Consider the following 20,602-nt stretch of genomic DNA (forward strand, 5'->3'; position numbering starts at 1 on the left):
GGGTCAATTTGAGACAGGCTGCTTTGAGGAGGTTAAGTAGTTTCCATGAAAAGGAAGTTACTCACCTTGTGCAGTAATGATGGTTCTTTGAGATGTGTCCCCCTATGGGTGCTCCACTGTAGCTGTATCTGCGCCTTTGTGGCTCTAATGGAAGATTTGGGATGGCAATGTCCGTTCAGCCTGCACTTGCGCTCTCCCTCCCTCCTGGTCTGCATCAAGGCTATCTAACATTGTGCGGGCGAACCCCCCTCAGTTCCTTCTCTATTCCAAAGCCCCTTATGGTGAATTTCAAAATAGAGGGGAGGACGACAAGTTGTGGAACACCCATAGGGACACACATCTTGAAGAACCATCATTACTGCCCAAGGTGAATAACTTCCTCTTCTTCGAGTAGTGTCCTTATGGGTGTTCCAATGTAGGTGACTCCTGAGCAGTACCCCCCGGGGAGGGCTGGGGCTTTGGAATGGTGTCTGTTACTATAGAGAGCACTGTGGAACTGAAGATGGCATCAGAGGCTGAATCTCCAGTGATCGCATAGTGTTCTGCAAAAGTGTCGGAAGAGGCCTAAGTCATTGCTCTGCAGATTTCTGAGAGGGGGACATCTTTAAGGAATGTGACTGAGATAGAAATTGACCTTGTGGAGTGCGTATGGATTTTGGATGGAGACATCAGGTTGCACCTTTGATAAAAGTGATTAAAGCAACCCAAGACTCATTTGGATAGTCTTCAAGCCGATATAACGGAGCCTTTGGATCTTTCCGTGAATGAAAGGAAGAGTTCAGGGGACTTCCTGAAGTCCTTAGACCTGTCCAAGTAGAATGCTAGTGCTCTTCTAATATTTAGCATATGCAGAATCGCCTCCCTGTTGTCATGGTGTGGTTTTGGGGAAAAACCAGGACATATGGAACTTTAGGGAGAAACTTGGGATGCAGCCTCAGAGTTACTGTGTCTTTTTAAAAGACTGTGTATGGTGGATGTGCCATTAGGCCCACTAATTCTCCTATGTGCCTAGCTGAAGTGATGGCAATTAGAAATGCTGTCTTCATGGACAGATGTAAGAGATAGCAAGTTGCCATGGGCTCAAAGGGAGATCTAATCAAAGCTCTGAGAACTAGGGTAAGATCCCAGATTGGAGTGGGTGGTCTCACATGCAGGAAGAGATTCCCAATGCCCTTAAGGAATCTACACATCAGCAGGTGAGCGAACGTAGAATATCCATCTGCTTGATGGTGGAAAGCTGTTATGGCTGCAAGATGTACCTTCAGGGAACTGAGTGAGAGTTTTGACCTCTTGAGGTCTAAAATGTAGTCTAAAATTAGAGGGAGGGAAGATGAGTTGGATCTGTGTGCTTAGAATGACACTGAACTGGGGTTCATTTCACTTTTTGTAGTCAGTACACTGAGTGGTAAGCTTTTGGCTGTGCAGCAACACGTCTTTCACCTTGTCAGAGCATTCTGCCTTTAAATCTTGGAACCAAGAAGGAGCCAACCCTGGAAGCAGAGGACCTGCATGTTGGGGTGAAAGACCAGCCTGTCCCTTTGAGAAAGCAGGTGGGGAATGGGCCAAAGTGGAACTGGAGAACATATTGCCATCTGTGTCAGGTAAGGGAATCAGACTTGTCTTGGCCAGGAGAGGGCACTAAGAATAACTCTCGTTTTGTCTCGTCAAATTTTCAACTGGACCTTGGACGGAAAAGGAAACGGGGGAAAGGCATACAAGAGGTCCTTGTCCTATGCGAGGATGAGGGTGTCTCCCAGTGAATGTTTCCCTAGGCTGGCCCTGGAGCAGTAACAATGATATTTTTTGTTCCAGTAAGTAGCAAAGAGCTCTGCAGTTGGGGTTCCGCAAAGGGAGAATATGTCTCAAAGCAACTCTGAATTCAGTTCCCATTTGTGGTGGCGAGAAAAGTTCTGACTGAGACAGTTGGCTGTCACATTCTGTATCCCAGGTAGACAGCTGAGATGAATTTGAATGCTTCCGTGCAGAAGGAGGGAGAACTGGCACCTCCCTGGCAATTTATGTAAAACGTACACTTCATATTGACTGTAATGACCTTTGAGTGGGTGTTCTTGATAAAACACAGAAGCATGCACAAGCATTCCTGATGGCCCTTTGCTCCAAAACATTGATATGGAGGGTCACTTCTATGGAAGACCTCTTGTCTTGAACCTTGCAATCATGTAGGTGAGCTCCGCATCCCATTAGGGAGGCATCCATCGGTAGAGTCAGTGTCAGTTGCATGAATGGAACATTGCTCGGACACTGGATGGGTCTTTCCATCAGTCCAAGGAGTGCTTTACTGCAGAGGGCAGTGGTAGCAGTTTGGTTAGTCTGTCCCTGTTTGAGGAATAGACAGAAGTGAGCCATATCTGAAGAACCTCATGAACATCCGGGTGTTCGGACTGACAAAGGTGCATGCTGCCATATTACTTAGCAACTGCAGGGAGTTCCTGGCTGATGTTTCAGAGCTGGCTTGGACTGTCTCTATGAGACTTGTAAGGACGGTGAGCCTACGTAGTGTAAGAAATGCTTTGCTTATACTGCATTGAGGTCGGCGCCAATAAATTCCAGTCACTGTACCAGGGTCAGTGTCAATTTCTGTAAGATGAGCTTTTAAACCCTGTTGTGCAAATGTGCGCATGGTCATCTGGGTGGCTTGTACAGCGTCCTGAAAAAGGGAGCTCTAAGGAGTCAGTCGTCTAGATGTGGGTAGATCACAAAGCCCAATGTTCACAGGTGTGCCATTATAATGGAGAGAACCCTGGAGAATACTTTGCATGCATACAGGAGGCCAAATGGCAGCACCCTGTATTGATGATTGTCCTGCCCAAAGGCAAACTGTAGGAATCTCCCGTGTGACAGTTGTATTGAGATGTGGAAGTATGCATCTTGTAGGTTGAGGGCCACAAAACAAATCTCCTTACTCTAGGAATGGAATAATGTCTGCTAGCGTGACCATCTTTGAACTTCTGCACCTTCATGTATTTGTTTAATGCCCCTAGATCTATAATGGACCTCCAACCTCCCTTTGTCTTGGAGATCAGGAAATAATGGTAGTAAAACCCCTTGCCCCTGAGTTGTGCCTGGACTGGTTCTATGGCTCCTAGGCACAACAGATGAGAACCTACTTTGTCAGGAAATAGATCATGAGAAGGGTCTCTGAAGAGGAAGGAGGGTGGGAATCGGAGAGGGGCATGAATTGAATGGTGTAACCCTTCAAAATAATCTCCAAGACCCATCTGTTGGAGGTGATCCTCTCCAAACTGCTGTGAAAGAGGACCTGACAAATTCCAAAGGGGCATGACTTCCAAAGGTGCATAGATGGCAACTGATGTTGCAAGGTACAGTTGTACAGGCCCTCAACCAACTCATCAAAAGTGCTTAGAAGAGGTGGTCTGAGAGGTCATGGATTGGGGATACTGACTGCTTCCGCTTCTGAACCCTGGGCCTTTTACCTTGCAACTCGTAATAGCACTAAGACGGTGGGTATTGAGGACATCATGACCTGTGCTGTGGCTGAGAACTACATCTTCTCTTCTGTCCCACAGAGTAGGTTCTCATGGAGCATAATGTGGCCTGAGAATCTTTCAAGGCGTGGAGAGAAGAGTCTGTCTTCTCATTGAAGAGCTTGGGCCCTTTAAAGGAGAGATCTTCCATCATCATCTGCAGCTCTTTGGGCAACCTGAAAAGGTGTAACCAAGAAGCCTGCCTCATTACCACTGATGTGGAGATGAAGCAGGCCACTGTATTGGCTGCATTCAGTGCTGCCTGTGGTGCTGTTCTGGCTACTAATTGACCCTCTCTGATAATGGCCTGAAACTGCTCCTTTTGTGTCTGAAACTACTCCTTTTGATGTAGTATTTTTTGTCGGCTCTCTTACTGGCTGGTGCAATGGAGGCTGGTATCTGCCAGATGACTTTGCCTCATTAATTGGGAGGGCAATTCTGGATGAGGAGGAAGTGTGCAGAACATCCACCAGCTTGTGATGTGTATTTGGCATCTCCTGGAAGGGGAATCTGCAGCTCATCAGCCTTCCAAGAGATTCTAGACCCCTGCAAAATATGGGATCTGTATGTCACCCAAAGATCCCAAAATGGCCATTGGGGGAAGAAGAGCATGGGTGGCAGGTGGGTATCCAAGAGGGCCCTTACCACGATCGTGGGTCATCTTGATGGAGAAGAGGAGGACCATTGTATTGTAATGCCGGGCCACGATGAGAGGCCAGGGAAATGACATCCTCCTGGTCACCGTCAGATTTGTCACTGGGTAATGGTGGTACTGACTCCTGGCAAGAGAGGCAACTCTTTAGGCTGGGGGAGCCGGGCATGCCTGGGGTGAGAGGGGGCGCTATCATCCTCTAGCAGTGAGGAAGGCTGAACAAAGTTCTTCTTCCCTCTTCTTCTTCTTCTTCTTCTTTTTTTTTTAAACTGAAAGAACTTAGACAGTCTTTTAAATGGGGCAGGGGGGAATCCCCCTAACCAAGGTAGGAAATGCAAACTAAAGTTTTTTCTTTTTTTCTTTTTTTTTTTATCCCAACAGGTAAAAAAAGAAACACTAACTATTAAGGAGAACAAAAGAAACAAATAACTGCTACTTATGCTAATGGGCAGATAAAGAAGGGACAACTGCTTACTCCATTGGAGGTCAAAGGCGGTAGAGAAGGAACTGATGGGGGTTCACTGCACAGTGCCAGATAGCCTTGAGGCAGACTACGAGGGAGGGAGAGTGCATGTGAGGGCTGAATGGACACTGCTCCTAAAATCTCTGATTAGAGGCACAGATACACCTACAATGGAGCACTCCTAGGAACACTTATTGAAGAAGAACTGCTCTGTTCTAGGCACGATAGAGCCTATAAATTTTAAACTCCCTGGGGCAGGCACCCTCTCTCCCAATTCATAGTGTGCAAGCACAATATCATGAATAATACAATAATAATTCAGACATGTCCAAAAAATGTGGAGGAGAGAAAGTAGTTAATGTACCTGAGCAAGGTATTTCCACAATAGCATGTGAAATAGTAGAATATTTGGACTGAGAACATGATTTTATTAAGCTAAAATTATGTGAGAACAAACTATGACAGTAGCTCATATTTAAATGTAGTTGGAGAAAACAGTAGGAATAGAATGTTACTGTTCCCTTTGTGACAAATTATAGTAGAACACTAGTAGCTATAACTGTGAGTCTCTTAGAATTAACCACAATGATAAAGTAGACTATCTTTCCATATCTGATGGATTCCTAAATAAGGTGAGGTTGGCAAATAATTCCCATTAATGGGAATTTTGTTTAGCCAGGGAAAAACAGATCCCAGGACCCTGATTCATCCACCCTTATACAAACTGAAATTCACCCCTATGTAAAAGCCCAGCACAAAGCCTATGCATAACTTAAGTCCCATTTAACCCTTATTTTTATGCGAGTTTCACTGTCAGTAAGAGTGGCAGAATCAGATCCTAAATGAGCAACTGTCTATGAAATATATATCTCTATTGCTGACCAGTATATTCAATAAGAAAACAGTTAAATATTCTAAATAAGGAGAAGAGTAAAGCAGAAATGACACAAATTACTTAGTAACAGAATTCTACATTGAATTCCTTTAATTCTTCAGTATGATGAGGAGGAAGCTGAAGAAAATGTGAAACTGATCTACAAAAAAGCAATCAAATCTGGAACAAAATCTTATTTTCCTTTCTTTAATTATATTAATAAATATAATCAAAAAGCAACTTTTTAGGGTCTGATTCTGCCATCCTACTCATACTGAGTAGCAAAATGATTCCACTGATGTAATCAAAAGTGGCACAATCTGAATCCTAATATAGTGCAATTTCTCCACAAATTGAAAAATCAGATAGGAAAACTGTATATTACAAAAGGAATCACTCAAGTTTTTACTGTATCAAGCCATTTTACTCCTGATTAACTTGGATTGTGCGTGCGTGAGACAGAGAATGAGCAAAAAATGACCCTGTGGGAAAAGGCAGGGGATTAAAACAATTTCCCTCTGATTCTACTTGAAATACATTTTCCATTAAGATCATCATCTTTACTTTTGAGCTTTTTATGGATACATAGATTCATAGATTCCAAGGCCAGAAGGGACCACTGTGAGCATCCAATCTGATCTTTTCTATACACAGGATCTTAGGATTTTTTTTCAAGGCCTTTTTTCACTTGGCTTTTTAAGAACTTAGTTTGACTTTAGATTTTGTCACTTAGGTATTTTTACTTGACATACAGCAATGCTAGGCTTAGTTGATCAGACTTTAATGCAGGCGGTAGATGCAGGGTACATTACAAATTCAAAGTTAAACAGAAATCTTCTTCTTTTATATACATTTTCACATTCCATTGTATTTACTAAACATTGCATTACCATTTTGCGATTGGCTTGGTCACTTTGTAGAACCCATTCTCTGCATAACACACACTATCCATGCACAAGTTACTTTTACCTCATCTTATGTTTCAGCCTTATCTGATCCATGGTTATCTTGTCCATTGTAAATTGTTCCCTAGATGTTCTCCCTTATCTTCATTAGCACAGACATTTTGTTTCCAGGCTGCGGATCTATTTACCATCCTAATCCTGTCTCCCAAAAATGAGGCCTTACCAATGTCCAATTGCTCATATCAAGTCAGGCCTACACAGGTTATAGAACTTCCCCAAAATAATTTCTAGAGCATATCTTTTAGACAAAACATCCAATCTTGATTTAAAAATTATCAGTGATAGAGAATCTATCATGACCCTTGGTATATTGTTCCAACGGTTAATTACTTTCACCAACAAATAAAATTTACACCTTATTTCCTGTCTGAATTTGCAGAGCTTCAACTTCCAACCACTGGATCCTATTATACCTTTCTCTTCTAGATTTAAGAGCACATTGTTAAATATTTGTTCCCTGTGTAGATCAGGGTGGGTAAAAATAAATGATTTAAAAAAATAAAAATAAAAAATTGGATTTTTTTATTTAAATCATGTTTTTTTTTGATAAAATGTTTTTTGAGAAAAAAACCTATCTAAAGATAGTTTTAATTAAGATACATTATAGCTCAAAGATATCTCATCATGGAATAGGAATTATAAATTCTAATTCTATAGTATGAGATAATATATTCATGTAATGGTTAAGAAAGTTTTGTAAATGAGTTCCAATAGTTCATGTATTAGGAGCCCAATCTTATGGGGTTCCACAGGTTTCTGTATAGATTATTTAGGTTAATCTTTCTATCTACCCAATGGGACTCGGTGCTCAGTATAGAAGACACAATCAGAGATGCTTAGTTTTACAGTTCTCAAACTGTGGAATTGTGTCTCCAGAGATAACAAGTTTGTTAACAGCAAAAATGTTTTAAAATAAATAAATAGTATACAGGGGTGAGAAATAACAGACCTCAACTCTATTGTCCCTCTCTCTAAAAGTGCAAAGTTTCAAAAAGTTCAATGAACAGAAGATTGTTGGGGGCAGAATAGATCTAGACAAGGAGAAGAAGTCTGGAGATAAACGTAAGAAGAGAGGGACATATGCTTGTTTTGTTAAAATAATGTTTGCTGTTGAAGAAAAAAATCCAGAGTACTTAACGTTGTTGTTTTAGTTAAATAAAACAATTTAAATGTCTATTGGTGATGTTCTCCTCCTAATACAGCATGGCAAGAAAATCCTTCAAATATTAACAATTAACCTGTTGAATTGGAGATAGTTCACCTCCCAATGACTTCATAAATATCTGCTTCAATTATCTTTGGTAAATGAAATAACCAAACAATCATTCATTTTCTGACATAGTAGAAAAACTAATCTGAATAGTTTTCAAAAGAAATCACTTTAAAAATGTATAGTGTGTACCTTCTAAAAATGAAGCCTACATCTCTCTCTGAGTTGTGAAGAATATGTATTAAGGTTATAACAACAATCGAGAATGCACTTTTATGTAGAAAACCATGATTAAATAGAGTCTTCCTGACTAGTGATTTAAATCATGATTTAAATCAAATGCACTCTGGTGTAAATTATTATAACTTGTGATCACGTCACCCCTTAACCTTCTCATTGTTAAGATAATAGATTGAGCTCCTTGAGTCTATCACTATAAGGAATGCTTTATTTAATCATTCTCATGGCTCTTCTCTGAACTGTCTCCAATTTATCAACATCCTTGTTGAATTGTGGGAACCAGAACTGGAACAGTATTTCAGCAGCAGTTGCACCAGTGCCAACTATAGAGGTCAAATAACCTCTCTATTCCTACTGGAGATTCCCCTGTTAATGGAGCTAGGCCTTTCTCAGTGGTGGCAGGTGACAGAACAAGAAGTAACGGTCTCAAGTTGCAGTGGAGGAGGTCTAGGTTGGATATTAGGAAAAACTATTTCATTAGGAGGGTGGTGAAGCACTGGAATGGGTTACCTAGGGAGGTGGTAGAATCTCCATCCTTAGAGGTTTTTAAGGCCCAGCTTAATAAAGCCCTGGCTGGAATGATTTAGTTGGGGTTGGTCCTGCTTTGAGCAGGGGTTGAACTAGATGACTCCTGCGGTCTCTTCCAACCCTAATCTTCTATGATTCTATGCACTATAGGATCACATTTGGTTTTTTGGCCAAGATATCACACTGGAGTTCAGCTGATTATCCGCCATGACCCCCAAATCTTTTTCAGAGAGTCACTGTCCCAGGATAGAGTCCCACAATCCTGTAAGTATAAGCAACATTCTTTGTTCCTAGATGTATACAATTACATTTGCCATATTAAAAACACATATAATTTGCTTACATCCAGTTTACCAAGCAATCCAGGTTGCTCTGAAACAGTGATCTGTCTCCTTCATTATTCACCACTCCTCCAAGTTTTATGTAATCTGCAAATTTTTATCAGTGATAATTGTATTTTTCTGCCAGGTCAATGATAAAGAACACAGTAGAGATGTTGTTAACAACTCAATTCACTATCAATTTCCTAAGCAGTATGTATTATTGCAGTGTTCTCTATCCCTTGGACAAAACCTCATGTGTAAAGATTTCTCTGTTGCTTTTCCTGAACCAAAATGAACCAAGGAAGAAATCACCTCTCCTCAGCTTTATCTATTTAGAATTCCTATCTAAGATAACTAGTACAGTATTTTCATTTCCTTATATTTACTATGTTACCATTGTCCTGCCACACCAGAAGGAAGACAGGAGGCAATGGATGTGGTGTAGTTAGGGCTGCAATTTTATTCACCTAAAATATCTGGGAGTACCTGGCAATAAATTGTATAGTGCAGGGCATAATTATTTCCTTAATCACATTCACTTATTTAGGAGGCAGCTGTCAGCCATCCCTCTCCCAACCTGGTTCCAGCCAGCCCATTGATGGGACCTCACTGCCCTCCCCTCACATAAAGGTTATGGGACTGAAAAGGAAGAGGGGTTGGCTTCCTGCACCCCACTCTCTAGCTTCCTTAAGGGATACTGGTAGACCCAGAGGGAATGAACTCCACAGCTGGAACTGTAAGGGTGGAAAATTACTGGAAGGTGAGGGGACTTGAGATTTTAAATTTCCTGGCTAGCTGGTGCTGGGTTATACTTAATTGTACTGCTGCACTTTAGTTATGATGGGGTATTATTTCCAATTAATTTTAAGTTATGTCAAAAGCACATAGAGCACACACAGATGCACCCTTTTTGAGCATTTGTATAAATCCAAAAAAGAAATAATAAACTGTATTTGACTAGCACATTTTAACTACATTCTTGGTACAGTTCCTGTTTCATTAAGCCATGCAAAGTACCTGCTACTGCTTAATGAATTCTGCAGTGATAGGTATTCTTAGCACAGCATTAGCAGCATCAGTGAAAAATTAATGAGCAATTGATAGTGAAAGCAGTTAGATATTCCAAAAAAAAGACAACTATTTTTATAATGTCTAGATGTACAGTACTAATCAGTTTCATAATGACTCTCAGCACCATGCAAATTAGAAATGTTATTTTTGATGGCTTTCAGATATATCCAAATAAACTAAACATTTTATGCCCAATACATAAAGAAGATGGGAGTATGCAAATATTCTTATTAGAATTTGAGCTGTGAAATATACTGTATAGTTTATAATGCAAGAGATATACAATACTGTACAGGTTTATGATAAGAACCTTCCACATTAGCGATATACTTTTACTCAACTGAATCATTCCTTAATTTACTCTTCCTGTTAAATTTAACCAGAACCTCAGCAATCAAATAGAGCTAGATTGTGTGACCCTTACTCACACTGGTGAATATTTACACACAAATGACCCCACAGCTCCAAGTAATTGCCCAGCAATGTGGGAAAGAATTTAATAAGGTAGCCCATCCTTTGTATTAAAAATAACACAGCCTCCACCCTCTTACTCCAATTGGTTGGGGCAGATATTATTGGCTAGTTTGATCTCTGACTAGAAAAGCTGCCACTGATTTAAGGAAAAACAACATTCTGAATGAGACAGAATAGAGTCTAGGCCCAATGTTCCTCATTTTATCTGTCTAACTATAGAAACATCAATGGGAGCTGTGTTTGCATAACCAAAAGTAGAATATAGCCTTTAAACTGTATTCACAATGGATCAGATTCTGCCCTCCCGTACAAATATCCATCTCCTTAGCCGTGGTTTAAATCAGGGGTAATTTCAATGAAGTAAAAACTGTGTGAAATTCTTGTCAGATTAATTGACTTCAGTGGGAAGCTGATGTGTGCATCTGTAGATGGAGTTTGGGCTCATGGGAACTACAAGTCCAAATCTTGAGCTTTACACTCAGTCCTTGCTCAGGCAGGGTCTCATTGAATGTCAGTGGGAGTTGTCTAAATAAAATCTCAGGATGTGGAATAAAGCTGAGTTATATCAAATGTTGTGGATATTATAAAGTGCTATTATGTACTAGGTAAGATGTGATATGCACCCTGCAGGTGTGGGCCATTTATTTCAATCAAACTCACTCACTTCAGTCCAATTGATAAGAAAAGATTAGCTAAAATAAGAGGAAGGCACTGCATAAATGAGCCGCATGAATGAAATATGCGCAGGCTCAGTGCTTAATTTGTGCCAAGGCTTGCCAGGGCTGATCCCCGTCACCTCTAGCCTTGGCAGTTCATAGCCCCAGCACCTCTGAGCTTGCTGCTTCAGTTATGAATGTAAAAAAATTGCTTGAGCTCCGGCACCTCTTTCATTACAAATTAAGCACTGCACAGTCTGCTCTTTTCAAATGGAGAAATAAACAATTTTTCTAATGTGAAGAATGTGATGGTGAACACTACAGATAGTGTTGTACATGTAAGAAGCAATGACAGCCCTGAGCAAACACCATGGACCAAATTCAGATGCAATGTGAGCAGGTCGGACTCCATTTAACTCCATGTAGACCCAGTCTGAATTAGGCCTTGTATATATTTTTACTACTGCTACAGAACTTATATAATATTTTGTTTTAGTTAATGTGTGTTAATCCATAGAAATATCCTTTTTCTTCCCTTCATTGTAACAACATGATTCAATGGAAAATTACTCATGAGACAAACATAATACAGTGGACTCCCCAATATAAATTTGAGATGGCTTGAACAACTTTCAGTACTTCTCATAGTGGAACACAAGCAGGGTGACAGAGGAGAGAGCACTAGATCCTACTGTTACTGTAACCAGAGATGCTTACGGTATGTCATTGCCATGAAAAGTAAGGGGTTGGGACAGAATGGATTCTTTGCTCTAAGATGATTGTCACCACCTATCCTTTTACACAGAAAATACCCAGCCCATGCTGTGGCTGTTTCTAACATGGCACGGGACAGAAGCCCTCCTTTTCTGAGAAGTTTATGACAATACATGCCGCTCTCCAACCACGTGCAGTTAAGGAATTACATGTCCACATTTATTTGGTCGCCCTCTCTTTCTATCCACAATGAAAGTTCTATAACTAAGAACAAGAAACAATGTTTATATTGCAGGGTGCACTGGTTGGGTTAAATCAGTAAGCTCCTTGTACAGGAGAACTAGACTGGAGACGACGATGTGGTGCCCTGCCTCCAGCATACCCACAGACAGGGCAGGCATAATCTATCTGACAGTGCTGGGGAAAGTGGGTGTTTTATGCTGCAAGCAGTGCTGAGCGGCCCTAGAAGGGGCCTTACTCAGCAGGGGAGGAGCTATGCCACATATGCTCACATGCTAGGATGACTGTGCTAAGAGGAGTGCTTTAAAATGCTGTAGCAAGATTTGCTATGCACCAGTGTTCCACACAGCACTCGAGGCATTATACCTTTGCTCCCACTTTGCTCACCATAAAATGTGCTAACAATGCTCATAACTTCAGTGAGAATCTCACAATATTTGGTTTGCATTTTTCTTAAAGCCAGTTCCCAGAATTATGGAATTAAGGGAAAAATCTCAGCTTTCATATAAAAACCAATAAAATGAAAGGAATTTTCTGTCCCTCACAGCTGCAGAGAAAAGTTTGAAAGTGTGAACACTCAAAAATCAGAGGGCAAAAGAAATGACTTGACATGATTTTAAGTCAATCTCATGATTTTTCATGGCCTAATTTATGAATTTGAAATGCCTGAGATGGCAATATTATAACTATCAACTGTGGTTATCTGTAATTATTTGTTCCACACAGTTTTGGTATTTTTAATAGTTCAGAGAATAAAGACTTAGTCTGTGTGGGGGAGGAAGTGGTCCTTTATTTCAGTTTAGCAGGCTTGTTTTTGCCATGCAAGGAGCTTGCTGTAGGAAATGATTCATCCTCACTCTTCTGCCATGTTTCAAAATCCAAAAGGAAGAATGGAGGCATCCAGACTCCCAGCAGTTAGGGGACAGAGGGAGGGGGCCAAGTTCCAGCAGACAGGAGAAGAAGAAAGCAACAACTGCTTATGAAAAGCTGTCAGCTGTGATGCAGTGACCCTACTATACCCAGGCTCTACTAAAGGTATGTCTTCACTGCAAAGTGATGAAGCATAGGTAGGAATAATCCTGTTAGGTTAAATCTAGCTAGCAAGGGTAATAATAATATTGTAGACATGGTGGCATGGACTTAAAATCAGGCTAGCTGCTTGAGTAAAGGCCTGCCAGGGCCCTTGGATACTTATTTGGGTTGCTAGTGATGGACTGTGCCATAACACCTTCACTACTATTGTTAGCTGCGCTAACTAAATTAAAGCCAGTATTGGGTAGTCTACCCTTGTTGCAATCACCCCTTCGCTTGCAGTGAAGACATAGGCAAAGCCTGGTCTACACTTAAAGCTTAGGTTGACAGAGCTACAGCTATGACGACCTAACCCCCAGTTTGAGTCGGTGTCCATCAACCTAGCTACCATTGCTTGGGGAAGTGGAGTTCCTTCTGTTGCTGAAGTCTGTGTCTACATTATGGTCTTACTATAGCTATGCCACTATAATGCTCATAGTGTAGACATGGCCTAAGTGGGATGCAACTGGGTGGGGACCCCCAGCCTCAATGGCTGAAGGAGGGATTTGACCTGAAAAGACAGCTTGTTGACAAGAGAACTGGTTCAAGTGGAGGAAGAGGGAAAAGTGATTTTTTTCCCCACACACATACCTGAGCCTGTCCTTCCCACATTGGTGTTGGCTTGGGCTCCACCATTCCTGCTGGCAGATCTGGAATGTTGCAGGGGGTAGGGATAGGCACAGGCCAGAGATTGTACCACCAGAAGGAGGTTAGAAAGGAAGGGGCTGCAGCGACGAGTGACAGCCCTGGGATACTCCAGCTCCCTTATTAGGGCTAGTGGGTAAAGGAGAGAGGAAGCAATTCCTCTACCCGTTAGCCAGGGGGAGGAGGGGCGGGGTCCAGACCAAAGACCTAACAGAACCTCTCTTTAACACAGGGCTGGACTTCAGCTTTTTTGCTGCTTTTGTTCTTGGCAGTGATATCAGCTGCCTTCCAACCTCTTTCTGTTTGAACTGGCTTAAGTGTGCTGGCCTGCCTTTTGAGACTCCCCTCACCACTGACACTCAGCTTGGAAGACTAACTACACTAGTCCTGTGGTCACCAATGACACAAGAGCTCTCTAACCTAGGAAAAAAGGTGTCTTTTAAAATCAAGTCAGGTATCTCAAGGTACCTAACCCCATTTGACCCACCACTTAACTAGATGCAGTTTAAGGTCTTGTCTAGACTAGGATTTCAGGTGTGACGTTAGCACATGCCAGCTGACCTGTGTTAACTTACATGCTTTAAAAGTCTAGCGTAAAGAAAACATACTGCCTTAATGTGCTAAATGGGTTGATCCTAGTGGGGAGCCTAGCACACGTTAAAGGCAGTGTGCCTTGTCTACACTAGACTTAACTAAGGGCTAGTCTCCACTGGCAACGCTAAAGAAGCAGTGCTTTAATGTGGCTTGTGTAGTCAGGGCAGAGCACTGGAAGAGAGCTCTCCCAGCACTCTAAAAAAAAAACCCACCTCCATGAGAGGTGTGGCTCCCAGTGCTGGTGCACAGTCTACACTGGTGCTTTACAGCGCTGAAACTTGCTGCACTCAGAGGTGTGTTTTTTCACACCCCTGAGCGAGAAAGTTGTAGCACTGTAAATTGCCAGTGTAGACAAGCCGTAAGACTTGCTTCAAATTCGTATCTTCAAATTCTAATCTAGACAAAGCCTAATACCTTTATAATCAGGTTAGCATTAACCCCTGCCAGATAACATGATAGTAAGGGTGTTAAACTGCATCTAGACTAGGTGTTAAGCAGTGTTTCAAATGGGGTTAACTACCTCCAGGTACATGCAAAAACAATTTAGTTATTTTTGGGCAGATGTGTGTGTGGACACTCTTATTTTGAAATAAAAGTGGTTTGAGGTTAGCCACTTTCATTCTGAAATAACGGTGTCCACACAAAGACATGCACCAAAATGACTATATTGGTTTCAATTCACACCTTTTATCATTTCAGTGCAAGTTCACATGTGGACCAAGACTCATCTGATTAAATAAACAACAAAAAATCCCACAATTTTCCCACCGAGTCTGGACAGAACCACAGAATCAACTTCTCAACCATGATCACCTTGAGGTCTCAAAAAACAGCTCTTGGATGTTTGAGAGCATCTCTTTTGTCTAACAAGTTACTAGCTGGCATCCTATTGGAGGCAGTGGCTGTTTTTTAACCTTCCTATACCTGTTGGATGATACACTGACTTGTCTACATTAGAGAGCTTACAGCAGCATAGCTGTACAGATGCAGTTGCATCGCTATAAGATCTCTTGTGAAGTCACTCTATGCCACCAGGAGAGATCTCTCCCACTTACATAAACCACCCCCAATGAGCGGCAGTAGTTATGTTGTCAGGAGAAGTTCTTCTGCTGACACAACATTGTGCTCTCTATCACTTATTCCGGCAAAATTAATGTTGCTCAAGGGGCACCCCTGAACGACATAAAAGTTTTGCCATAAGTGGTAGTGCAGACATGGCCTTATAGGTCTCTCATATTTCTCTATTCTTGGATTAAGGAGACCCTTATAGTAGCCTTCCTGCTTGGCAGCTGGGACCGTGACAGCAGCACCCAATTCTCTTCTGACCCTTACAATAAATTACTGCTAAGTCCACCACCTCTTTAGATGGACTTGAAGGAGGATAGCTAGAAATGTAGATATACGCCAAAAGAGAATTTCCTAGTACTTGGGAAGAGCTGAGAGGATTCTGTTATTTGAGGTCCACTATAGCTTTCATTCTTCAAATCTGATTTTTCCATGTTTTCCCATGATTTTTCTCTTTGATCCTATACCAGTGGGTGCTCTAGAAAAACCTAGGATAGATTTCCCAATGAGGCCCCATGATGTAACGTGGAATGTTACGTCTTACTATGTTCATTCTCATGCATAGACATTGGGTTGTCATATAGGCAAGTTACCATCTGTGTGCATTTCACAGAAAGGTTTGTCCTGAACAAAACCTTGGGCTGAGTTTCAAAAGTCTAAACAATTTAGCAGCTTTTCCGCATACACCCATATACCCTCCCCATAGAAAACTACCCCATCAGCTGGCCTAAACATCTGGGGCAGCTTGCAGGCCTGCTAATTGCAGGACTCCGCATCAATTAAAATGGCTAATCATGATCCCAACAAGGTGGCTTGCCATAATTGTCTAGCTCCACTGGGCCAACTGGAATGTTTCAACAGATGATCTTTTGCAAGCATTCCTTGCTGAAGTGCAGAAACTCAATTTTGAGATGCAGGTTATTTTAGGGCCCCAGACAGGCTACTTCTTTGAATATAAAAAGTGACTGAATAGTGTTGACTTTTTTTTTTTTCCTCTTAGCTGGTCTACAACTGGAGGGCTGTGAGCATCACCAAAAAGTCAACTGACAACATGTGAATGCAATTATATCAATGATAAACACAGAAGAAATGTACAAAACTCCAGTTCATTGATCTGGAATTTTATTCTTGTTGATTTTTTCTGTACTTACTGGTGGACATTGTGCAAGTTTATCAGCTGCCACCAACTGAACATTTAAGTGTTTACTTTGTGACTTTCCTCTGGATTTAATCAGGCGCTGCAAAACCTGAGAGAGGAAAAGAGGAAAACATGAGTATAAGAGTCAAACATCCCCAGATACAAGAGATCCATATGCCAATGACAGGATTAACCAATGTAATAAGGTCTTAATTGTATTACATTTAATATAATGGACCAAATTTGTCATCAGACAGATGCAAATAATTCAATTTACTTCACTGGGATTTGTGCATGTTTAACTCAGCATAGGATTCGATCCATAGCATATTTTTCAAATGCAGTTTAAACTGTGATTTTGCTTTGTTCTTGTTCTAGGTACTAGGTTATTGTCAACAAATATAATTTTCTAAAGGACTATTTTCCAATGCTCCCTGAAAATTATGCAGTTGCACCAGCTGGATTATAGCATAACAGTAATAGTATATTATGCTGTGCAATAGTGATATTATGGTGACAGTCTGCTTGGAAGTTTATTTTGATACAGAAGGTTTTTTAAACACCCACAGTTCATATTACCTCATTTTTTCCTGCAGTATGCTCATTAACAGAATTTAGGGGGTGGGAGAAATTAGGAATTCTAAATTGTTTATCTATAAACTATAAAAGAAAATTATAGTATCAAACACCCTGCTCACAAGCCTTTGGGTGAAAGACTTCAAAAAGAAAAAAGTGTGCCCTTGACCTTTGTGCTCTTGATCCTCCCCAACTCACTTGCCAGATAACTTTCCATTCAATAGAATGGATGTAGCTAGTACAACCAGTACCACATCAGAAAAATTCAATAGCAGTCAGCAGGGAATATGCAAATGATGTACACTGAGTTTACATTAAGAACTTTATATTATTATAAGTGCATTAAGGGGTGCTGTTAAAACTTAAATTATGCTGTTTCCTTACAGAATGTGAGCCAGATCCCCAACTGACATAAATCACCCTACCTCCATTTGCACCAAGTGAGGATTCAGACTTTTAGTTTTAGAAAACATGTAGGTGTTCTGGAAGAGCAAGTGAAAGATCTGGAAAAAGTTATTCAACCCAAAGTCTATGGTACTGAAGTATAATGCTAGATAATAATAGCTATCCTTAACTGCCAGTAGTTAATGGAACAAGAAGCAAATTGTGAAAGAACACAAGTAGTCAGGTATTGACTGCTAAACCAGCATAGGGGCTATAGCCTTGTCTATATTATATTTCAGAAGTTTCATTAAAATTGTTTTTTAAATGAAAATTGGTGCAAACACCTGCATGGACTCTCTCATATCCTCCTTGTTTATATTATTTTAGCTTTATTTAGTTCGTAACTGAATTACGCTAAAATCAATATAAGCCAGATTTAAATAGATTTAAAAACACATCTTCAGTTTAATTGGTACAATAATACAGACAAGGCATAAGTGTGCAAAGTTATTAAGGACCTTAAAGTAGCACTTTAAAAAAATCATTTTTGTGGCTTTTGTGCTCTACATGAAGAACCCAGAGGACATCCCAAAAACCACAACTGGCACTGCCTAGTGTCCTGGTTGGGAGTCTCAACAGAAGCACCAAGGACTGATCTAATCTCTCACCTTTAGAAGTGGCCCTCCAAAGGAGAGTTAAGGCACATTGGTGGAGTGAGGAGAGATGGCACTTGTTCTGAAGATGAATTAAAGGCTTAAATCTTTCCGGCTGTCAATGCAGCACCTTTCATGAACATTAAACTCACTACAATCATAACTGAAAATAAATATCTATTTTCAAGGTAAATAGTTGCATGAGGATTTTAAACACAGAAGGATTCCCCCTCTAGGGAGAGGATGAGAGAAAAAAAATAAAAAAGGAACCATACGAGACAGAGGCTTAGTCATGGCATTTAATGCACTTCTGGAAAGGGCTCAGATATTACAGGGATGGGCCTGTATAAGAACCTGTATACAGCAGAATGGTTTTCTTCTGATATGAGCACAAAGCTCTCATTGGTGTCAACATGTGCATTTTGAGGGGGAAAGAGAACATACCCTATCTCAGAGGACAACAAGCATGTAACATTTTAAAAGTAAAATGCATGTATTTTAAAGATGATTGTAATTACCTTTGGAGATGACACTTTAACATGAACAATAATCGGTGCTAAAGATGTCTTAATAAGTTGTGCTGGATGATTGATAGTATCCGCATCTAGGACAACCAGCTGTAAGGATCTTGCCAACTCAAAGATTCTTTCAATTTCACTCTGCACTTCAGCTAAAAAACAACAAACACCACCACCAAAACAACAGGTCATAACTGCTCTACCCCAATACTGTTTAGAAAAATAAATCACATGTGCCATTGGTTTTGGTGTACAGTATATGTACAATATATGGACTTCATGTATAAATAAATGTTTGTGATTTACACAGGAGACTAGAATAGGCAATGCAAGTACAGAACATATATTTTTAGACTGTTTTTAAAAATGTTACTTTGGTCCCCACATACGCTAATGGTAATAAGCCTCATGAATGCTGACTGTTGTTGGCAATGTAACTCCCTTGATGTTATAATAGCTCATATGTTTTGGGAGCACCCCGTATCAACAATTTCTGATATAAGTTGGGTCATAGGACTAATTTGATATTGGATGCTAAGTGGGAGCCTTCCCCCTTAAATTTCATTCTTGGATATATTTCCAATATCTGGAGATTACCTGGTAACAAAGCAGCACGGTTCCAAAGTGGAGCTTTAGTGGCTAAAAAATTAATCATGCAAAAATAGAAAAGTGGATCCCCACCAAATATTGATGCCTGGCTCAGTGATATGGCTGACCTCGCAGCTAATGAATGACTGGCATTCTGCAGAAAGGGAATGCCTGAAAAATTCAAGGCAATTTGGGCTGAGTTTTTAGAGGTCTATGATTAACATAGACCCTGAAGAAAGATCACTTTCCTGCCCCTCACTTTATACTAACCCTATTTATTTATTTTGCGTACTATGATTAATCTGGTATATTGGTATATTTGCTGTATTTGAAAATAATAAAAATTATAGTCAATGTAGTCTATCCACCTAACTGCTACTTCAGTAATCTATAAAGCATAAGATTACCTATTAAGATTTGTTCTTAGGCGCTCCTAAACACACACAGACTCTAAATCAGTTAGAAACAATATGGTTCACCCAATACCTGGCTACATGACCAAACTAATTATTTCTAAAAAATTTCACAGTTGTTTTCTTAGCACTATTAGTGACTTAAAATACAAAATCAGTCACTCAGAATGAAACAAACCTTAATGTACAAGGCCCAGAAAAGGTTCTAAGTATGCCTTACTAATGTTCCACTTAGGCACTTAATATGAAGCTTCCATAGGGCACTGAGCTTTGTCCAGCCACACTGGGGTGAATTTTATCCCCAGGAGCTTTTTTCTCCCATCAGCACATATGAAACTTGGATTTACCCTCTGCATCAATAAAGGAACAGATCACTTGGAGTTAAATTCAGATACAGTTTATGGGCCTGATCCAAAGCCCACTGAAGTCAATACAAAGGCTCTTCTTATTGACTTCAACAGGCAGTGGATCAGGCATAGGTGAATAAGCTACTGGTGCCAACAAGTTCTGGTGGACTGCTAAAAAGGCCTTTCATCTGGAAATCTCACAGGCTCTATTGGATCCCATAAAGCTGTAATCCAGTTTTTGCAAGAACCCGCTTGTTTCCAGTGGCTGATACTATAGGCATCTCATGACTATAATGGAAGGGCTCATGACATTTAAAAGCTGTCACTTTGCTCCAGAACGTAACTATGTGCAGTGCAGTACATGTGCTAACATCTTACCTAAACTGGACCTGGTATTCGACCGCTCAATTATTGCCCTCTTGCTCGGATTATTTAGGACAGACCTCTTAGCAAGAGAAATGTCGGCTGTCACTCTAGTTATTGATATCCTATGAATAAGAACACAGGAAAGAACAAAAATACTGCAGTCATTTTTTTTACTGTACTATATGCAATTTACATCTACTTTGTGTTGTAGAATGTGAACACAATATAACACCAATCAGATGTGTTTTATAGTTGAATTATATCATCATTAAAGTAAGAAAGAGGCAGAAAGAAGCTCTCCTTTCAAGTAAAACCTATGATACTCAAG

At 40.5% G+C, this 20,602-nt stretch overlaps 1 protein-coding gene across 7 annotated transcripts in view; it reads right to left on the bottom strand.

Moving 5' to 3' along the window:
- Positions 1 to 20,602, bottom strand: part of CACNB4 (calcium voltage-gated channel auxiliary subunit beta 4) — a 191,124-nt gene that overhangs the window by 14,558 nt on the left and 155,964 nt on the right. For all 7 annotated transcript variants that reach the window (XR_005295661.2, XR_006277939.1, XR_006277940.1 and 4 more), the window contains 3 exons: positions 20,287 to 20,396; positions 18,561 to 18,712; positions 16,443 to 16,538 (listed from right to left, as the gene is read on the bottom strand). Coding sequence is in view for 4 of the 7 variants with exons in the window: in XM_038422294.2 (XP_038278222.1) it covers positions 16,443 to 16,538; positions 18,561 to 18,712; positions 20,287 to 20,396 (358 nt within the window). In the remaining 3 variants the exon portion in view is untranslated. The remainder of the gene's footprint in view (positions 1 to 16,442; positions 16,539 to 18,560; positions 18,713 to 20,286; positions 20,397 to 20,602) is intronic.

This window comes from Dermochelys coriacea, chromosome 11 (assembly GCF_009764565.3).
Source record: "Dermochelys coriacea isolate rDerCor1 chromosome 11, rDerCor1.pri.v4, whole genome shotgun sequence".
NCBI classification, from domain to species: Eukaryota; Metazoa; Chordata; order Testudines; family Dermochelyidae; genus Dermochelys; species Dermochelys coriacea.